The following is a 22,803-nucleotide window of genomic DNA, read 5'->3' as shown; positions in this document are numbered from 1 at the left end:
TTCAGTGCCAAAACTTACGAACTTGACCAGGTAATTTAAAAATTTTTTTCTAATTTAAAAATACAGTAATAAGGGGATGCTTATAGAAAACTGACTTATTTAAAACAATGTTAAATTTCAATGACTGATTATTATAAAAATTGTTTACCACAAAAGAATCTCCAAAAAAATCTGTCTCCCTCTTCACTGAATTTCTTAATTTAAAACCAGTGAATATTTACAGATAATGTCATGTGAGATTCTTTACAATTTTATGAGTTCTTCAAAAACTGCTTAAAAGAATTACTAAACTCACTTAGAAATATTGATGTAATAACCTAAAATAATTTTTAAAATATTTATAATACAATGTTTAAAAGAAATTAATGTATAAATTACTATAATCTAATAAATTCAATGTTAATATCATTCTAAAACACTATTCATATATATTCCTATACTACTAATGGCAATTGCAACTAACGTACAAAATCTGAAAAATTCTTAATTGATGAATTTCAATTTATTTTTTAATGTCAAAAATAGAAACTGAATAGAATGATGTACGTCTTTCATGTATGGTCTAAACATTGTCTATGGCTAGAAAGTATAATTTATTACTTCAATTAAATATTTATCAGGGACTTTGGTTTCACACAAACTAAAAACCATCAATTCATATGGTGCATTCACATTAATATACTAGTTTATTCGCATTAATATACTGGTTTATTTGCATATATGTAGGTATTTTAAAGATTCTTTTGTCTTTTTTTAGAGGATTCTTTTTGTGATAAAGCATTACTTTTATGGGACAGACTTTTCAACTGTAGAGAGTAACTGGCAATGAAAAGCAATAGAAAAATAATTCAGATTGTCATGTATTTATTACGTATTCCGCATTATCTGTATTTAAACAAGCATCTTCCGCCCACGTGATTCAATTCTCCGCTTGGGTCCTTATCATACAGAGATGTTTAATGACGTCATAGCAGGGAATGACGTCACATTTTCAATATTATGACATAAGTGTAGGCTTAAGGAAAAGGAACAGATGGCTGCCAGAGAGAAAAACCCTTGTTTAAATTACACTAAAACCAGAAGTTGGCTCTGAATTGCAAAATGTAATTAAAACTTCGTTTTAAAATGCATTTCACAGTTTATCCACCCTAGGAAGAGCTTTTTACCATATGAACTTTCCAGCTGCCACAGAGCACAAAAGAGGTGGCGTTTTTCATGTAAGGCGATACACAGTTCAGGGAATGATGGTCTTGAGGAGAGTGAAGATAAATCTCATAGACACGGCAATCCTATTTGTTAAAATGTCACATTTCATGGGAATGGTGTCAGAGTCATGAAAAATGGCTTTAGAAGAAAAAAATTACTTGTGGAAGGTTGTGGTGGGTATAATGTATTGGAGAGAATACAGGACCAGTGTCTTCATTTGCTCTTGACATTGGGCTGAATCACCCAAGTGCCTGTGTTAAAGAGTGCAATGTGGGATACTCAACACATACCAATTACCAGCATAACTTAATTGTATTTTATTTGGCACTTTTAGGTATATTAAGTAGTTGTGCTTCATTTCAGTTTGTCCAATATTTGCCTGGATTTTCTTTTTTTTTTTAATTTTTATTATTTATTTTTTTGGCTGCATTGGGTCGTCGTTGCTACGCACGGGCTTTCTGTAGTTGCAGTGAGTTGGGGCTACTCTTCGTTGCAGTGCGCAGGCTTCTCATTGTAGTGGCTTCTCTTGTTGCAGAGCACGGGCTCTAGGCACGCTGGCTTCAGTGGTTTCAGCACACAGGCTCAGTAGTTGTGGCTTGTGGGTTTAGTTGCTCTGTGGTATGTGGGATCTTCCCGGACCAGGGATCAAACTGGTGTCTCCTGCATTGGCAGGTGGATTCTTAACCACTGTGCCACCAGGGAAGTCCCTCTATTTCTTTTTAAATAAGTTTTGCAATGAAAGGAAAACCATGATAGACAATAACCAGGGGGAAATTTGCCTAACACATTAAGGGTTAAAAAATAATTGTTCTTAACCCCTTTTGACGGGTGAGCAAAAGACTGGAGGCTTAAATGACTTGCTCAAGGTCACTCAGCAAGTGCTGGTGTCAGAAGTAGAATCAGACACTGTGACCCCAGCACGCTCTCTTTCTCCATTGTCCCAGGCAGACATAGAATAGGCAATGCATTCATGAAAGAATAGCTGTGGCCAGTGTCAGCACATGACATCACACTGAAATGCGCTCAAGGTTTGTGTTTCTATGTCCTAAGTGCTCTCTACAAATGTAGACTTAAAAAATTTTTTTTAATTGGAGTATAGTTGATTTACAGTGTTGTGTTACAATACAGCAAAGTGATTCAGTTATATATATACATATATCCACTCTTTTTTTAGATCCTTTTCCCATATAGGTCTTTACAGTGTGTTGAGTAGAGTTCCCTGTGCTGTACAGTAGGTTCTTATTAGTTATCTGTTTTATATATAGTAGTGTGTATATGTCAATCCCAATCTCCCAGTTTATCCCTTCCCCCTCCTCCCATAACCGTAAGTTTGCTTTTTACATTTGTGACTCTATTTCTGTTTTGTAAAGAAGTTCATTTGTACCATTTTTTTAGATTCCACATGTAAGTGATATCATATGATATTTGTCTTTCTCTGTCTGACTTACTTCACTCAGTGTGACAACTTCTAGGTCCATCCATGTTGCTGCAAATGGCATGATTTCATTCTTTTTTATGGCTGAGTAATATTCCATCGTATATATGTACCGCATCTTCTTTATCCATTCCTCTGTCAATGGACATTTAGGTTGCTTTCATGTCCTGGCTATTGTGAATAGTGCTGCAGTGAACATTGGGGTGCATGTTATCTTTTCAAATTATGGATTTCTCTGGATATATGCCCAGGAGTGAGATTGCTAGATCATGTGGTAGCTCTAGTTTTAGTTTTTTAAGGGACTTCCATACTGTTCTCCATAGCTGCTGCACCAATTTACATTCGCACCAACAGTGTAGGAGGGTTCCCTTTTCTCCACACCCTCTCTAGCATTTATTGTTTTGTAGATTTTTTGATGATGGCCATTCTGACCATTGTGAGGTGATACCTCATTGTAGTTTTGATTTGCATTTCTCTAACAATTAGTGATGTTGAGCATCTTTTCACGTGCCTTTTGGCTATCTGTATGTCTTCTTTGGAGAAATGTCTATTTAGATCTTTTGCCCATTTTTTTAATGTAAATTAATTTAATTTATTTATTGGCTCTGTTGGGTCTTCGTTGCTGCACGTGGGCTCTCTCTACTTGTGGCAAGCAGGGGCTACTCGTTGTTGTGGTGCGTGGGCTCCTCATTGCCGTGGCTTCTCTTGTTGTGGAGCATAGGCTCGTGGGCTTCAGTAGTTGCAGCACATGGGCTCAATAGTTGTGGCTCACGGGCTCTAAAGCACAGGCTCAATAGTTGTGGCACATGGGCTTAGTTACTCCGTGGCATATGGGATCTTCCTGGATCAGGGATCGAAGCTGTGTCCCCTGCATTGGCAGGTGGATTCTTAACCACTGTGCCACCTAGGAAGCTCTGCCCATTTTTTGATTGGGTTGTTTTTTTGATATTGATCATGAGCTGTTTGTATATTTTGGAAATTAATCCCTCGTCTGTCAATTTGTCTGCAAATATTTTCTCCCATTCTGTGGCTTGCAGTGTAGATTTTTATGTAAAATTTAGCTACAGTCATATCTAAATCTATACTAGTAGCCATGATGATATGTTTAAAAGCATCTAATTTTTCTTATATTTTCCTGTCTCGTGCCATAGTGGTAACAGAAGAAATGTCAGTGCATATTAGGAAATGAGAAAAGGGCAGTGTTATTAATAACTATTTTCTTTTAAAAATTCTTATGTGCTTATCAGGCCCCTACTTTGTTGCCTGAATTAATTTCTTTAATTTCTCCCTCCATAGTTGGATCTGAGCTGATATGACTAAGTAAGTCATCTTTACTATATATAATGTGTACAAAGTATATACTCTACAAGACATACTCATTCCTGTCACCACATACTGTACATTTTACACATAATGCATGCATACACAATCCAAACAAGAAACTGTTAAGAAGTGCGGCACTATATGCAGAGGATTCTAAATGTTAGAAACTATTTCATGTGCAAAACATTCTAATTATTCTTTTTTTTTAAAGTACTTCCATGCTATTTAAATATATAAAAATATTTTGGTCAGTTTTAAGTTTGCCAAACTTTTGCCTGGAATTGTACACTAATTCACTAGTATTCATAGGAATTAAAAGTGTACAGTTCACAGGATACCAGGTGATTATTTTTTGTTGGCTTTACGAAGACACCCTTAAGGTTAAGTCACCATAATTATAATGAAGTAATCATGTTGAAAGCAGAAGATGTCTTGCTCCTTGCTACATCCTAGTGTCTGGTATATGATAATTAGGCACTTAACAAATATTTGATGAATGAATGAATAAATGAAATGATTTTCCACTCAATTACTTCATCTAATTAAGAGCATGAAAAAATATATCAAATTGTATCTTTTAAAGAGGTGGGCAAATTTGGCATGAATAATCAGGGGTAAGGAGCCCATCCCCTGTGCTCTGCCTTCTCCTCTTTCAGAAACCCTTAGGTCAAGTTCCTCTACCTTCCATGGGGAGAAATTTTCAAAGAGAGATGTGCTATGTTCCTGCATTTAATTATCATTGTGCCCCTGATCAAACTCTAGGCCCTGGACTTCCATCAAAGCCGTTTGGTTTGTTAAATAGATGATCAAGTAGAAAAAAGATTGAGGCGTAGCACCTGTCTCTTGCCCTCCCAGGGGCTCCAAGTTTAATCAGTAAACAGTACCCAAAAACCTTCCGGCCGTGTTGCTCTACCCAACTTTCCTTGGTGATGAAAGAATTCTGCTGTCATAAAAATACCTACAGCTACTCTATAGTACATTGCAGACAAAATTTCCTTGGAGGCGGATGGCAAAAAGACTCCCCATGGGTTATCTTCCTCAATCCCCTATACTCTGTATTAGACCGGGGCAGAGGCAGTGCTGTGATTATAGGCCACCTGGAAACGTGGCTTGAGTCTTAACAGGTACTCAGGTTTTAATAAGTGATTAAAAGGCATGAAGCCTTTGTGGATTAAAAGCCCAAACAGGAACACGTAAGTGCTGGTGTTATTTTCTGAAAAATGTTGACTTTGGGTGGCTGTAACGGTCCAGGGCAGCTCCCTGTGACGTTCCCTAGGGTTACATCCACCGCAGTCCACGGGCACTTCCACAGGCCTGTATTTCTTAAAGAGAACAGATGGTTAGGGGAGGGGCCTAGACACAGAAGCAGATTTATCTTGTCAGGCTGTTTTCTCCAGGTAGATGACCTGAAGCAGGTCACGAATGGCCACGTGACAACCAGTTTGTTCAGGGGTGTTCTAAGGTGATGACCATTCGTTAACTCTTCTCTCTCAGGGCCCCAGCTGCTTCTTTTGGATAGCCGTATAACAGTTCTCTTGTTGTTGGTGTGTGTGTGTGTGTGTGTGTGTGTGTGTATATGTGTGTGTGCGCACGCGCATGTATTTTAAGGTAAAATACCATATGCGTAAATCCTAGTGAAGATTTATATATCTTTAAAAATATTTAATTGCTTCAATGGATTGTGGACACCTGGAGATATTTTTTGTTTGTTTTGTTTTGGGGTTTTGTTTGTTTGTTTTTTTGTTTGTTTTAAGCTCTTTATTGGAAGATAACTGCTTTACACTGTTGTGCTGGTGTTTGAGGTACACCAAAGTGAATCAGCTGAATTTATGCATATATCCCCATATCCCCTCCCTCCCAGCCCTCTAAGTTATCACCCATCATCAAGTTGATCTCCCTGTGTTATGCAGCAACTTCCCACTAGCTATCTATGTTACATTTGGTAGTGTATATATGTCAATGCTACTCTCTCACTTCATCCCAGCTTCCCCTTCGCCCCCCACCCCCACCCCATGTCCTCAAGTCCATTCACCCAGAGATATTTTATTTTGTATTCTCAAATGATAGAAATCCTACCTTTAAGGGGATGAATGAATAATTTTACAGGTAATACAGGCTGAGCGGCAGTTCTGCTAGACAGCCCAGTGTCCTAAAAGGGGCCCCAGGACACTTAACTTGCTACCTGCAGTCACAACAGCCTGTGGGTTCAGACCTTCTCCTTTAAGCCTAAAAATTTCTGTTATTATTTTCCCGGAGGCCTTGTTTTCAGGGTGGTCTTCTTTTTGTGTGTATTGTCTATGCATTTTGCTGCGTGAAATCCATGTTCTTTTGTGATTTTTGTCCCCATTATAGAAGCTGAAGTCCTTGCCCTTTCAGTACAGATCAGATTGTGTGTGCAGCTCGGCAGACCTCAGGGAGTCTGTGAAAGGCTGACCTAGTCAAACGCCAGCCTGGCAACTGTCTTGCTGTGAACATTCACATCATAAAGCTAAAGTTGCCTGCCTTTGCCTCCCTGAATTTTTTTTTTCTGTTACTTTATTTGGTTTGTTTTTCCAAATGCACTCCTTTTTCTAAGGCCATTTTCCCTATTTGCCTGTCCTCTGAAATGTTCATAGTTCTAGGTACAGTATTTCAGGCACTGGAACCCTAAATAATCCCAAATATAGATACAGAATGGGTGGCTGTTCTAGAATTGGCCTCAGGATTTTTGGGGTGCTCTGAATTTGTCTGATGTCAGGTCAAGCTCTCCATTCCATCCTGGGCCATTTTAAAAGGAGGCATTGAAATGGCAGCCAATGAAAGTCAGATAATATAGCTTTATTGTTTAAAAGAAAGTACATATACATATGTCTATATACATATATGTGCACCTATACATGTTGTTTGATTTTATGAGCAAGGAAAAAGTATGTGTGTGTGTGTGTATGGTTTGATTTTATTGGCAAAGTCCTACTGTTCTAGGAGTTACAGTTTATTTCACAATTTCCAGTGAAAGCTTATGTTCTATTAATGCCAAGCATCATTTTCTAACTTACCTACATGGCTAACTGTAAACAAATAGAGTTAGAAAGATTCTTCTTTAAGGTGGGAGGGAGTCGCGGGAGGGAGGGGATATGGGGATATATGTATAAATACAGCTGATACACTTTGGTGTACCTCAAAAACTGGTACAAGAGTGTAAAGCAATTATATTCCAATAAAGAGCTTAAAAAAAAAAGAATTAGCATGAGCCAGATCAAGCAGTAGGGCAGGCTAAACGTTCATAGGATACCTTCCCAGCATAGTACATGTAAAATAATGAATAAAATGAAAGGGGACAAAATATCATATTTTTAAATGTATGGCTAAGCTGGTAGGAAAGTAAAGGACTTGCTCAAGGGGCAGAAACAAGAGAGAGAACAGAGAAAACGAGGCTTAAGAGGATACCTAGAGCTACCATTTGCCCATTTTTTTAATTGAGGTATAGTTGATGTACAATATTATATAAGTTTCTGATGCACAACATAGTGTTATATACTATATTTTCCATGTGGCTGCACCAATATACACTCCCCCCAACAGTGTACAAGGGTTGCCTTTTTTCCACATCCTCACCAATGAGGATTTCTTATTTGTGTTCTTTTTGATGATGGCCATGGTGGCAGATGTGAGGTGATATCTCGTGGTTTTAATTTGCATTTCCCTGATGATTAATGATATTGAGAATCTTTTCATCCATTGACCATCTGTATGTCTTCTTTGGAAAAATGTCTATTCGTGTCTTCTGCCCATTTCTTAATTGGGTGGTTTGTTTTTTGATGCCTGGGGAGGTTTAAAGGGTGACGTGAGAAAGAGCTGGGGCTGAAAATAAATGAATTGGAGACATAGCCTCTTCCAGCACATGAAGGGAGTACTCCTCTCATCCAAAAATAACACCCATGTGGGTGGACTCAGTAAAAATCTGGTCCACAGAAGGAGTCTTCAGAGATTATATGTCTTCCTCAGTCTTGCCTTCTGGTGGAAGGGCGGCAGTTGGGAAAAAAGTCCTCCGTGATGAACTATAACCACAAGCCTGCACATACTGAATTTAGGGGCCAGAATTCACAGCACCTGTGTGGTTCTAAAACCCCCAAATGTTTAAGCAGCCAGAAAAAGACAAATGTGGTACAATTCCACATATATGAGGTACCTGGAGTAGTCACATTCATAGAGACAGACAGTAGAATGGTGGTTGCCATGGGCCAGGGGTGGCGGGTGGGATGGGGAGTTGTTGTTTGTTGGGATAGAGTTTCAGCAGTGTAAGACAAAGAGAATTCTAGAGATTGGTTGCCCAACAATGTGAATGTATTGAACATGACCGAACTTGACCCTTCACAGTGGTTAAGATGGCATATTTTATGTTATATGTATTTTACCACAGCAAAAATCATTTTTTAACTTTTAAAAATTTAGTTTAGAGTAGTCTCAGGTTGGTTATGGTCCCTAATGCCTATAAAAAACAAACAAAGCAAAGAAACAAAAAACCAGGAAAAATCCCTTCAACCCATTTCTGAGGAATCTAAGATCACAGTAATATTCTACAAGGAAATAATGAATGAGGGCCAGAAGAACCAACAAAGTATAAAATCAGAATAAAAAGACAGTGGAAATTAGATTTATTAATTACAAGCTTCACACTGTATGCTTAATTTTTTTAAAGGTGAAGCTAAAAGCATATTGAAGGAAAAAGAAATTATCAAAATTAACCAAGGAGATTTGAAAAGTAACCAAATAGAACTTATAGAAGAAAAAAACAACTGTAGTTCTTAATATTATAAACCAAATTGATAGACTAAGCAGCAGATTGATTCCACTGGAGAGAGAAGTAGTAAATAGGAAGATAGAACTGAAGAAATTATAGCCCAAAGATGCAAATGGATGGAAATATGAAGTACTGGTATTAAGATCCTACATATGTAGTTTATAATGCAAATAATAAGGAAATATGGATGAAGCAATATTTGAAGAGACAATGGCTGATGCTTTCCAGAAACAATGAAAAACACCCTTCTACTCAGAAATTCCAGTATACAAAATACAAAAGAAATTCACACTGAGATAGATCATAGGGAAGATACAGAATACCAGAGACAAAGATGCTGAAAGTCATTAGAAAAAAAGACAGATTACTTCAAAGGAAGCACAGTTGCTTTGAGGTGGTATAACAGTAATAATACATGTCAGTTGAAAATGGAATATCTTTAAAGGGCTTAGAAAGAATAACTTTTAAATAGAATTATTTACTCTAATTCACTATTTTAAATTATCATATTAAATGATCTCTTATGAATGAAGAAATAAAGGCATTTTCAGACACATGAAATCTAAGCATTTATTACCAAAACAGAGTCTCAGTGAAGGAACTTCAAGTGATGTACCTCAGGAAATAAGTAATAATTCAAGGAAGAAGATCTGGGATGTGAGAGGAAATGGTAAGCAAAGAAAAAAGCAGAAAAAGTTAATCTAATTATACATTGACCATTTTTTTAATAATAAAATAATGTCATCACTGGGATTAAAAAAAAATCAAGTTGGGAATTCCCTGGTTGTCCAGTGGTTAGGGCTCCACGCTTTCACTGCCAAGGGCCCGAGTTTGGTCCCTGGTCCAGGAACTAGGATCCCACAAGCCATGAGGCGTTGCAAAAAAAAGAAAAAAAATCAAGTAGACCCCACATCCTAGAAAATATAGCCTATAACTTAGATGGTGAGTAATTGAGGTGGAAGTATTCTAAAGTCATTGTATTAACAGGAAGGAAGGTAAAAATATTTACTATATTTTAAAATGTTTAAATTTGATGTGTTAAATATACATGTTAAACTTTCTATTATAACTACTAATAGAATATAAATCATACACGTACCTTCCAAAGAAGTACAGGGCAAAAATAGAATATGGAGGTGAAAAAAACAATAAAAAGAAATCAAGAAATTTTAACAATAACTATGACAAAAAAGTGAAATAAACATATCAGTAAGTACAGTCAAAGTAAATAAATGGTATTTAGCATATAGGAAAAGAGAATGACTGGGTAAAACTCCAAACCCAGCCATGTGCTTTTTATATAAGACACATGTAAAGTATAAAGACAAACACAAAAAGACTGGTACAGTCACGTTAACATCAGATAAAAACAGCTTTTAAAATGCTAGTACTCACATTACGAGATAAAGCAGCTCAATATATGTTGATATGTCTCAATTCATCAGGAAGATATAATAATTTGTATGCCTGTGATATCATAGCTTCAAAATATGTGAAGCAAAAACTGAAATGTGTACCATCAGAAACTAAAAATCCACCATGAGAGATTTTAACATGCTTCTCATAGTAACCAATAGGCCAAGCAGTCAAAAAATCAGTAGCAGTATAGAATATTTGAACACCATGATTAACAACTGTAGTCTAATGGATATATAGAGAGGATTTATATAATAACAGCAGAATGCAGTGTTTTCCAGAACCTAATAAATATTTTTAAATTTTTAAAATATATATTATCTATACTCTTTGAATGCCTGATATACTTCACCCTGTTTAAAAAGAATTAAGGGACTTCCCTGGTGGCAGAGCAACTAACCCCATGCACCACAACTGCTGAGCCCACATGCTGCAACTACTGAAGCTCGCGTGCCTATAACCCACATTCTGCATCAAGGGAAGCCACCGCAATGAGAGAAGCCCGAGCACTGCAGCGGAGTAGCCCCCGCTCTCCGCAACTAGAGAAAGCCTGCGCACAGCAACAAACACCCAACACAGCCAATAAACAAACAAACAAATAAATAAATAGAATTAAAAATCATCCTTATTGATTAAAGGTGCTACATATATTCCATATCATACAAAAGTATATTATCAAATACATTATTTTAAATTCAAATAAAGCTACCGAAGATTGCATAGCAAATGGTAGAGGTAAGATTTAAAAGCAGGATGTGTCTGGCTCCAAAGAATCTATTCTTCACACTGTGATGCACTACCTCTAGGACCAGTATCCAGTAGCATCCCTGTATTTTATCAGTACAACCATAAGATTCCTGAAGATAGCCAGGTACTGATCTCGATAGCAACCCAGCTGCCAGGACAAGCAACTGCCTTTACCTTGACGTCCCTTGGTTTCCCCGTTAACACTGGCTTCTCTGTTCTGCCACAGTTGTAATGTATTTTATTTTTTTTCTGCGCAGAATTTTACAGTATTTTTATTAAGATGAAGCATTTTACCAATACATTCCGTAGGAGGATTAGTTTATTAAATAGCAGACTGTCAGGTCTGATGATCAGGATTTATCAGTCTGCTGATATGGCTTTATTCCTCTTTGCAAGATAGAAGAAATTGTATTATTAGTCTCATCGGCACTGTGTTAACTCTTTCATCAATTCAATGTAAAGCTCGGATGTCTAGCCTTCGCAACATTGTTAGGCTTCTTCATACAAATCACTGCAGCCAACATCTGTTTATATAGTCAGTTATTTTGCTGAGCCCTACAGGTCTAATACAATATGAGGGGGTTGAGTGGTGGACCTCAAAAAGACATGTCCATGTTTCAACCCTCTGAATCTCTGAAAGTGACCCTATTTGCAGACGTAGTTAAGGATTTTGAGATGAGATCATTCTGGATGGTCTGGGTGGGCACCAAATCTAATGACAGGTGTCCTCCTAAGAAGCAAAAGAGGAGACACAAACAGGCAGGAGGAGGCCATGTGAAGACAGAGCAGAAATTGAAGGTAGGCAGCTACAAGCCAAGGAAAGCCTGGAACAAGCAGACCCTGGAGGGAGCAAGGAAGGCTCCTCCTGTAGATCTTTGGAGGACGCCCAGCCCTGCCAACACCTTGATTTCGGACTTCTGCCCTCCAGAGTTGTCAGAGAATACATTTCTGTTGTTAGAAGCCTCCCAGTTTCTTATAATTTGTTACAGAAGCCAAAGGAAACTAAGACATAATACTGGCAAACAAATAATATACTTATTACTATTATTTTTTTTGCCTTACATTTTCCAAAATTCAGATGATTCACACCACCCAGTCCCAACAGCACGCCTCAACATTTCTATGTGTGTTTTTATTCTCAGAGTGAAACCATTCATTTCCCCTTCCTTTTAGATTTGCAGATAAATTTATCACTCTAACTACTGGCACATACTGAACTTGGGGAATCATACCCTGAGACAAAGCAGTGATACCTACTATGAAAGGTTACGAAGAATTAAGTAAGTTAAAAGAAATGCCTTATGCAAAATACCTAGGATACTGACATCCGGTAGGGACACAAAAATGGCATCAGTGACTTTTATTACCATCTATGGTAAAACTTTATAAATACTATCTTTCAAGTAGTTAGTAGTTTTTTCTAGTGCTTTATTGATCAGATGATGCTATTTATTTGATCATCCGTTAATCATGTGACGCTTGCCACTAATTAGTAAGTCGTCTGCTTACCTATCAACGTGTGACATAACTGTTTTGGAGATGTCTGCTCCAGCTTCTTGCAACACTCGGATAATTTGAAATGGGGCACTTTGATTCCTTCCTGGGTGAATAATAACAGGACAGCCAAGCTGAGCCTGGGCGTGAGCTGTTGCCTGTAGAACCTTTCTTTCACTCTCGGTCAGAGGCCAGGAGCAACCAATTTCCCCAATAACGCCACACTTGATACTGGTTCCATCAGCTCCGTGGAGAATTTCATTAACAAGGACATCAGTAAGCTAACGAAGAGTGAGAATAAAAATTTATAGACTGGGTTTTATCAACATAGAGTCACCATACTATGTGAGTGAATTTATTCAGTCACTCATTCTTTTAAAAATGCATCCAATGTTCATTCAATTAGTATTGGTCAATGAGAAAGGCATTTGACTGGCCAAATCTCAAATTCAACAAGTTACTCGAAAAGAATTTGAAAGAGAATAGATACACGTATATGTATAACTGAATTACTTTGCTGTACACCTGAAAGTAACACAACATTGTTAATCAACTGTACTCCACTATAAGATTTTAAAAAAAAAATCAAAAAACCAAGTTACTCTAAATCAGAGAGTCAATAGTAACTTACTGTGATTATTTCTCAAGAAATTCATGGCTTTAGGAAGCTGTGGGGTGGGGCGGGGGGGAGGGTGACTTAATGAGTGTCCACTCATTTTACATTCATTCATTGAGATAAAAATCTATAATTTAACCTCAGGGGCATTTAGAATGTAAAAAGACTACCTCTGAATCTATGTCAATCTGTATCAAGTAATTCTTTAATTTTCTCTTATTCATTCTGTCCTTTGTCCTATACAGCAAAGCAGATTCACAGCACACGATACTAAGATGGCATTTTGGGGCGCCGATTTATATTTACTGCTGAGAGTGGTTAGAAGAATGTGTAATCTGATATCAGGATAGTCTTCAAATAATATAAACATATAAAAAGGGAAAGGCCTGATTGGAAAAAAAAATGCAGATAAAATTTTGAAATATAAAGTGTTTTAAAGATTGACTCTTTGCAAAGACTGCAGCTGACATTCTATGCCTATGAAGCAGGCAATGGAAGATACGTATAAATATGTACATATATGTGTAAACACATATAAATGTATATCATATGTATATATAGAAAGAGAGCACACACACGTGCAAAAAAACTTTGTGCCTTATCTTTTCTTTTCGTCCCTGAAAGATTTACTTTTCCTTCTGCCCATTCTTGCTTAAGATCGTATTATGACAAAAACAGGAAAATGGCTTTTCTTCTACCCCTCCTGTTTTATAAAAGGAGAAGGAAACATTCGCAAATGTGCCAAGTCTCTGCCTGCCAAGTTTCACCCTACAGTGAATTTTTATTGCTGGTGATTATAAAATCCGGAAAGAAAATTGAGGTTGCATAACTGAAGCTTGTAATGGAAAACTGAGGTTTACACACAGACTGTACCACCACTACTGAGCACAGATAACGATATACATGAATCTATGTGTTAACACATTGGGGTTTTTGGTGACCAGGGGGTTAAGATGTCCTTCCTGGACACTTTTTCTTTATAAAATGAAATGTTCCTAATTTAGGTCCCATTGACAGATGCCTTTGCTAGCTAGCAGAGTTCTATAGCATGCCTCTGAGCCAGTGACATTTCCAAATGTAGATGGCACGTAGGGATAATCCAAGGTCTGAAGTTCTCACTATTCTGAATTTACATGCAAATATTGTCCAAGAAATAAGGGCTTTTTACCTGCTCCACTGACATGGCTCTGGTCTCTGAAGAGTGAGTTGCATCCACATAAAACCCAGCTCCGGAGATGATGTGGACGCCGGTCTCTTCCGCGAGCCACTTCAAGGTCTGCACGTCTCGTTGGATCCCAGTGGTGGTATTTTCCACCAAAGCCCCTCCACCTTTGGCTTTAAAATCCAACAGTTCTTCCTTGATGGCTTCTGTCTCCTGATGCAACTGCAGATTCTCTTTATGGGAATAAGGGTTTTTCTGGATCCAAAATAAATTTTTCATTATAATAGGTTCCTTGGAGATCACTTCGTGGCTCGGAGGAGGTGGATAGTAAGAGCAGTCAAAGGTCATTGTCAAATGTTCGTGGGTCAGGGTGCGGCCCAGTTGGCTTGGCTCCACAAGGCCCAGAACAGTTTGGACTTTCCCACTTAAGGAAGACATTTCTGATGGGACCGGAAGATGCTCTAAAAAGACTGTTTTCTGGAAAAAAGAAAACTATAATCAGAAAATTTAACACACACATAAATTCTGTCCATAGGGGATGTGAGGCTGTGAACGTATACCAGTGTAAGAGAGAGAATCAATGAAACTAGAGATACGATCTCACTTATCATCCTGCCAAAGTCAGAGTCTGCCGCTTGTAAATTGTTTAAGTTCACTGCAGCTCTAAGTGACATGCATGCTGTTAAATGTCCCCCAGCCACTTCCACTGGGACTCCTCTGCCTGATTTAATCCCAAACTCGTCTACTTGGTATTTCTTGATATTCAGTTCACATTTTTCTTTTGCTTAATTTTATCTCATTAGTCATAGCTATGCTGCCTTGGATAATTCAACAGTAATCTCCATTAAAAAAAAAAACACCTCTTCATAATCAATAACTTGTATCAAAAACAGTCATGTATCAGAGCTGTTTCATTTGTCATTTTTCAGCTAAATTAAATATACTGAGACGACTGATCAGGCCATGACTCACTCAGTAGCCAAATGAACAGATTTCTTTTGACGGTCCACTGTGTAGAAATTGGAGAGAGAAAAAGGAACATGACAAAATCTCTATGATGATTTCACAGATTATTCCCCCCAAAACAGGTGGGAGGAGCATGTCTAGGTTTAATAACAAAAAACAAAAACAAACCTCTCCATTCTAGATGTTTTCTTTTGCCTGGGGCAAACGGTCAGAAATACACTTCAAAAACTTAAAAGCAAAAATTCTTAGGTGTATTGGAAGCAACTAGGAGTTACTGAACCTGAAATCTGTTGTCTCTAAAAATAGCAGATAACTCTCAGTTTCTCCTCTGTTTACTTTCGCTTGTAACACAAGTTAGGTGTGCACCAAGTTTCTATCAGTGACAGCAAGGACCCCGATTCCAGCACTTTTCATTTCCTAAATGAAGGGATTTCACTTGGAAAGAAAAAAGGCGATCCTGAAACTGGTGCAAGGTACGTGGTCAAGGGCAACACCACAGCCAGAGACAGTGTCCCATTGCAGCACCAACCAGACACACCCAGAGGAAGGTGGAAAAAATCTGCTGGAAACCGTAAAGCAGAGTGTCTTTCAAAGCTCTCACATTGTTCTTTTTTTTTCCTCCTCTCCCCTTTTTTTTTTATTGTGGTAAAATATGTGTAGCATACAATTTGCCATTTTAACGATTTTTAAATGCACAATTCAGTGGCATTAATTACATTCACAATGTTATATAACCATCACCAGTATCTATTTCCAAAACTTTTTCTTCACTCCAGACAGAAACTCTATAAACATTAAGCAATGATTCCCCATTCTCTCTTTCCTCAAGACTCTGCTAACTACTCATCTACTTTCTGTCCCTAAGAATTTACCTCTTTTAGATATTATATTTCATTAAATATTTGTTCTTTCACATTGTTCCTTTAAAAGACATTCTGAAACCATATTCTCCCTTTGACAGGAGAACCACATCCCTTTGACAGTCTTCTGTGACTCTGAGCATCAGTTTTCCCATGTGTAAGTCAGAGCAACAATGCACATTTCATAGACTGTCATAAGAATTAAAGTAAATTACATAGCACAGGTGAAAAGACCTGTAAAGGTATCTGGCACCCAGCACACACCTTTAAGAAATAGTAGCTCTGTTATTCTCGTTCTAGAAACTATTATATATGTCCTGGCTTATTTCTTTTTAGAGGAAGTAGTTGATTAGAGAAGCGATCATTTGGAGGAGCAATGGGTATAGGACAGATTTGTAATGGATATAATGCATACATAAGACAAGGTGAAAATAAATCAAGGGTGGCGAAAGAGGAATACTGAGTTATGGGGGCACTTTACATCAAGCCACTGCAATTATCTGGAGTGCAGGTGTTTGATATGTATTGGCGTGCAATGCATAAATGATTGGTTTAGACTGTTTGACAGAGAACTTTAGGGCTTGTGGCTAGTATGGCCATTAATTATTCCTTCATTTATTTATTTATTTATTTGGTTGTACTGGGTCTTAATTGCAGCAGGCAGCCTCCTTAGTTGCCGCTCCGGGGCTCCTTAGTTGCAACAGCCAGGCTCCTTAGTTGTGGCATGTGAACTCTTAGTTGTGGCATGTGAACTCTTAGCTGTGGCATGTGGGATCTAGTTCCCTGACCAGGGATCGAATCCAGGCCCCCTGCATTGGGAGTGCAGAGTCTTATCCACTGTGCCACCAGGGAGGTGGCACAATTTTTATTTGAGAGTGCTCTTCTGCATGCCAGGCTTCCAACAGCTGAATATTTCATGTAGTGGCCATAACGGAAGAAGTTGGTATCTATTTAGAGAATCACTCTGTAGCTGCCAGTCACTACAGAGGGCACTATTTTCCATCGATGATGTCTGGGAACTCACTGTTCAATGCCTTATTCCTTGTTACTGCAGCTAGTTCCTTCTGTTGATGAAATTAAAGTACCATCAATATAAGACTCAATATCCCATATGGGTTCATTCGCTCTTTCCTTCCTTCTGGCTGATGGTCTTATCAGTGTGTTCCTGGAGGAAAATGGATAAATCGACCAAACACTATCACTTTTACTAGAAAAGTGCCACACTGCATATTTAATTGATGTAGATTTGAAAGAGCAGTGTTGGTAATTTTCAAGCTCATAAGCTGTGAGTCTTTGTGGGAAAAAAAAAACAAAACATCTCCTCTGGGAAATTCCTCTTAACACTCTCAGGCAGAACTAGCTGGTGCTTCCTGTGATCACGTACAATGTAACCCACACTTAAAAGATAAGAAAAGACTAAGAACAAACTATAGCCAACACCACTCCAAGCTAGAATGTGCCTTTTAGTGGGAATAAAATACTCAGGTAGATTTCATAGTTCCTGTGCAATGAGGGAGCCCTTTCGGGTCTATATTCAGCCTGGAACTTGTTCTCTTCTCAGTCGGCAGGGAAGGGACTATTAATGGCCTTCTGCCATAGATAGAGCACAGAACACAGAGGACAGTAGCGGACAGTGAAAGCAGTTCTGTGCAAACAGGAGTGGCGGACAATGAAAGCAGATGGTGCAAACAGGAGTGCCCCCCCCCAACGCAAAAGGGAGGCTTCAGGCATTTTACACAACATCCATGGTGAACTTCAGCGCTTGGCATACACCTGCACAGAAGGTAGTGGGAAAAGGGTCAGTCAGAGCTGTAAACACACTTGCCACGAGCTTTGTTGTACATCAAACATGAAATCTTAGCAGTCAGAGAAACTGAGGACAGTCTGCAATTACTATTACGGCCTGGTCAAAGGAAACAGCTCCTCTGATTCCAGTAGGTAGAGAATCAAAAACAAAACAAAACAAAAGAAAGAAAAAAAGAAAAGAAAAAGAACACAGATTTTTAAAGAAAAAAAAAGGAACAGAATCAGGGAACAGCACAGCACCACTGAGCTGGAAACCAGAGACAATATATAGGATTGGTCTTTTTGGAAAATATATGTGTAAATGAATTTTTATAAAATATATAGCAAATTGCCTGAATTATTGGAGCTGGGTGGTGAGTGGGAAGTTTGGGAGCAATTTTAGTATCGTTTCACTGAAATCGTGCCACAGCTATTTCACCCTCTCCATTATGCTTAAGATTTTTCTGTCTACCTAGGTGAAGATCCATTTCACTTATATTTCATATTTCAGAGAGTAGGACTTCTGGAACTCTGAATATTTTACATATGAATGAATGGAATTTCTTTACCAGCAATATACTGTTCTATTTCATAAGACATAAGCCCTCTTCCTGCCCCTACATCTGCTGCACCAGGTCCTAACCCAGATTGGAGATACACGATTTACAGTTTTAGAAGCAATGGTGAAATTGGCAAGTTGATGTTTGGTGAATTGATTTTCAGGTCACTCGTTCAGCAACTGTGTAAGTTCTGAGCTCCGTACTAAATCCCTTGGTCCACTTCACTTACAGTTGTTTCCTTTCCCTAATCAAACCCTAACGGATACAAAATGGGAAAGCATTTCAGCGTTTTATGCAGGAAAAGATATGATCTGAATATAACCTGGCAACCGGGTGGAGAATGGACAGAAGGGGGGCCAGTGTGCCTGCAGAGACCAGCAGGGTGTTGGGAGAATCTGGACAAAATCTGGCGATGGCTTTGTCTGAGCTTGATGCCAGTGGGGATGGTGAGACAGCAGAAGCAGAAAGAAGTACAGCAGGTGGAAGTTTCTAACTGGCCTTGCTGGTGCTATGAAAGTAGCATCCCCCAAATAAATGGGCTCCTTAGAAAAAAAGTGCCGTCTGATGGACGTGTGTGGGCACTTCTGTTTTTCTGTGGGTGACATCATGCAGAGCAGCAGAAATTCCATAAATGCTGCCCTTAAAGCTGACATTTGATTTGTGAATAAAATATATTAAACGCTGCATAATACTTTTTAAAGCTTGTTTGAATACTTCCATCAAGTGCCGGTTCAAGCCTTTGACATGCCTTCTCTCCAGTAGTATTGGTCTGGTGGCTGAACAAGTGACACAAGGAATTTCTCCTTGTACAAGTCACCACATGTCCACTTGCCCAAATATTTATGGCTAAGTGGCTCTACTGCTTGGAGATTTGTAACTTTTCCTATTAAACGCTGTCCACGATCAATAGCCATGACTGAATAAAGAGAAAAGAATCCAGCCACCTCAGTATATAGAGCAATAAGACCCAGCAAGCTCTTCAAACTGTGACATAAATAATGCAAAACCACTCAGATACAAATGAGCAACTTGTACAGTATGTAGAATTCAGAGGAAAATGGTGGGTTTCGTCCCTAACTTGTGTTTTTTTTTGTTTTTTGTTTTGTTTGTTTTTTCTATTTGACTAAGGAAGTAAGAGAGACAAACTGGGGATATTTTCAAATCTCAAACAACAAATATGAAGATGGTGGCAGAGATGTCCCCAGGAAGTGACATTCCTAGAAAAATGCAGTCACAGGCGGGTGTGTTTGGGAAAGATGCACTCCTCTGGGTCAGCTCAGCCCTTCCCCATCCCATGCTCCTTGATGTGAACAGTTCCATTTAACAGATAGGTCAAGTCATTCAAGTGATTATTAAACTCAGAAATTACATTGGGCTCTTGACAGAAGGGATGGAGCTTGTGGCTTCACTGACTTTAATTTAATCAAATGTGCTAACTGGTCAACCCTTCAAGTCTCACACACACTATAGCTTTGGTAAATCATACTGCTGGCTACTTAAATCTGTTACCTCTTTAGTCAACAAATGGGAAATATTTTTTCTTCAGTAAAGGAAAGGAAGAGTGAAGTCTGTGGGGAAGGGGGAGGAAAAGAGGGAAAAAACAACATTTATTTCTATTTAGGTCAAAATACAATATTGCTTACTGATTATCATAGTAACATAAGTAATAGTTGTACAGTGTTGGCAAAATGGTAACAGTCTGCAGAACTGAACAGACCTTCACGTTTTTCTTCATTTGAAAAACTAAGATCTTAGCTCATCTTAGCCCTTCTATTCTCAGAAGAAGGTTCCACGTTCAGTGCTGTGAGAATGTTTGGTGTGAACTTTTTGGTTTTGCCAACATACAGTCTTGGAAGTGAAATATACACCAAGTTACTGGATACAATAGTTAGAACGTTTTCTTTCTAAAGAACCCTCTGAGGTGAAGTTAGTTCTCAGCTTATTCTAGAGGGTGTGTTTTTGTTTTTGTTTTTTTACTTCCATGGATTCCTAGCAATAGGTTGTCTCTTGGAAGCAATAATATTTTGAGCAAATTGCACAGCTGGACCTTAACTGTATTTAGTCATTAAGAATCTTAAAATTTGTGTTACTTTTCATTCCTGGCAAATCAAATTAATGTCTTAACCACAAAATATCTATATTCCTCACACAATTTCATGTGGGAGGCTATTCTTGAGGTGGCTTGGTTTAGTTGGAAGGATGGTCTGGTCGGAGTCAAAGCTTTTAGCTCTTGCACTAAACAGCTGTGTGACTTTGGGCAAATAACAGTCTGAGGCTGTTTTCCCATCTGTGAAATGAAAGGGTTGACCAGATGATTCTAGATGACACCCATGCTTCTGTGATAGCCTTTAACTTGAAATGGGTATTATTAACTTTCTAGAGATCATTATCAGTGAAGGTTGTACTTTAAGAACAGTTTTTAAAATGTATATTTTATGTAGATATGCATGCATACATACATATACACATAATAAGAGTGAAAGGATGAGTTTCATTCATTAAGTATCCATTTCATTCATTAACTATGAATAAAAGCGTTACTTTAAGAATGGTTTTCAAAATGTACATTTTAGGGAGTTCCCGGGCAGTCCAGTGGTTAGAATTGGACACTTTCACCCTCATGCGCCTGGATTCAATCCCTGATCAGGGAAATAAGATCCCGCAAGCCAAGTGGCCAAAAAAAAAAAAAAATGTGCATTTTTTATGAATACTTATATACATAGAATTAATTAACTAATTAATTTCAGTTTCAGCTACTTCTAAGCTTAAAAGAGCTCTCCAGGAAGCTAGGCGTGATGGATAATTTGAAAGAACCCCAAACTTGAAGCTCTGGCTCCAATGTTTCCTACCTGTGTAATTGTGGAAAATTTTAAAGCTTACAGTGATTTCATGAGTTGGTTTCCTCACTTGAAAACTGCAGTAGATCCACCTGATCTACCGCTTAGGATTTGAAATGAAAAGCAAGCAAGATGGTACCCAAAAGCATTACCTAAATTATAAAGCACCAGACAAATGTCCTGAATTATGATTATTTGCCAAACTTTGAATCCTTTTCCAAATATTTGCCGAGTATCCTTGGGCAAATGAACCTAAACTTGTTCTCTTAAGAAAGAAAACTAACAATCAATAAGGGTTGGAGCTGATGAATCCAACTGAGACTCTAATTTGCTTAGAAAGGAATTCCTTCACTTGAGGCCTGTGATTCTTAAAAGCAGATTGGCTGTTGCGATTGACATCGCGACTCATTGGGCTTTTGGAAATGACCCACTGAAGTGATTACAGCTACAGGAGGTCCTCATTATCCACTGATAACTGGTCCTGGAAATGCCTTTTTAAATGAAAGCGCTTCAAACACTGTGTTAGCTGGTCTCCGCAGCTGGCTTTCAGTGAACTGTGCTTTCCAAAATTCCTGTCCTTGTGAAGCCTCTTTTCAGGCTGAACTTGAGCTGTGACTGGCTTTCACCTATGTCAGTTGGGGGCCCAAACTTTTGCAAGTAGCTTCTGCTTTGGTACTTTGGGGAATCTTGAGCTGCAATGTAAGAAGTCTGGCTATCCTCTCATGTGGAGAAGGAGAGACCCTAAGACTACATGGACAGTGGGAGAGGACCTCCCCCTCTGGACTCACCCCATTGAGCTCAGCCTTGTGGCCATCCCTGGCTGGGAAGGTACCAGACAAATGAGTGAGGCATCTTGAACATTCTAACCCAAGATCCCACGTGACTGCAGGCCCAGCTGCAGCCAACCCAGAAGAGTCTAGCCAAGCCACAGGTTATGATTAAGGGAGGTAATAAAATGGCTGTTATTTGCAACCTTTGTTTTGGGGGGACGGTTTGTTACACAGCAGTGGATAATTGAAATATACAGAGACCAATGTTGAATAATGTCATATTTAAAGGACTTGATTAAAATTTCAAATTATAAAAATGAAATATTATAAAAATAAGTCAAAATTATAAATAGGTCCTAATTCCTAGAAGAAAAAATTAATCGAATGTTGGATGTTGCGGGGAGGGGGTATAATTTTTCTGATGAAATTAGGTGATATGACATCCTTTACTTGACTTTGGTACCCCAGTGATGAAAAAAGGCTATTTTTGCCAAAATATTTCTGAAGACTTTATCAAGTTTTTTAATAGATTAATAGTTAATAGATTAACCAAGTTTTTGCTGCATATTCTCTTTTGAAGCATGGATTCTGATACTCTCCATGCTAATTTCTCCTCGGGTTGTTAAAGGTCTAATTCTGTCACATCCTTATTTTGGGTTTGTATGTATTATAGCATTCCTCCAATATCACTTTCCTCAATTTCATGACAAACTGCATCTTTTTTTTTTAATTTTCAATTTTGCTTTGCAATCTACTTGCATCGTATCCTTTGGTATTATGACTATTTACAGCAGTCAGCAGAGATGAAGAAAAAGATACTCAGATGCTAGGCAGGAACAGAAATTA

The 22,803-nt window shown here is 38.2% G+C and overlaps 1 protein-coding gene across 1 annotated transcript in view; it reads right to left on the bottom strand.

Moving 5' to 3' along the window:
* PTER (phosphotriesterase related) overlaps positions 1-22,803 on the bottom strand; it is a 61,167-nt gene that overhangs the window by 15,307 nt on the left and 23,057 nt on the right. The window contains exons 2-3 of the mRNA XM_057733948.1: positions 14,186-14,656; positions 12,417-12,682 (exon numbers count right to left, since the gene is read on the bottom strand). Coding sequence (XP_057589931.1) covers positions 12,417-12,682; positions 14,186-14,617 — 698 coding nt within the window. The 5' untranslated portion in view covers positions 14,618-14,656. The remainder of the gene's footprint in view (positions 1-12,416; positions 12,683-14,185; positions 14,657-22,803) is intronic.

Source organism: Hippopotamus amphibius, chromosome 4 (genome assembly GCF_030028045.1).
Source record: "Hippopotamus amphibius kiboko isolate mHipAmp2 chromosome 4, mHipAmp2.hap2, whole genome shotgun sequence".
Taxonomy (NCBI): domain Eukaryota; kingdom Metazoa; phylum Chordata; class Mammalia; order Artiodactyla; family Hippopotamidae; genus Hippopotamus; species Hippopotamus amphibius.
Note: the sequence above shows the minus strand (reverse complement) of the source record. Positions and strands in the feature narration are given on the sequence as shown.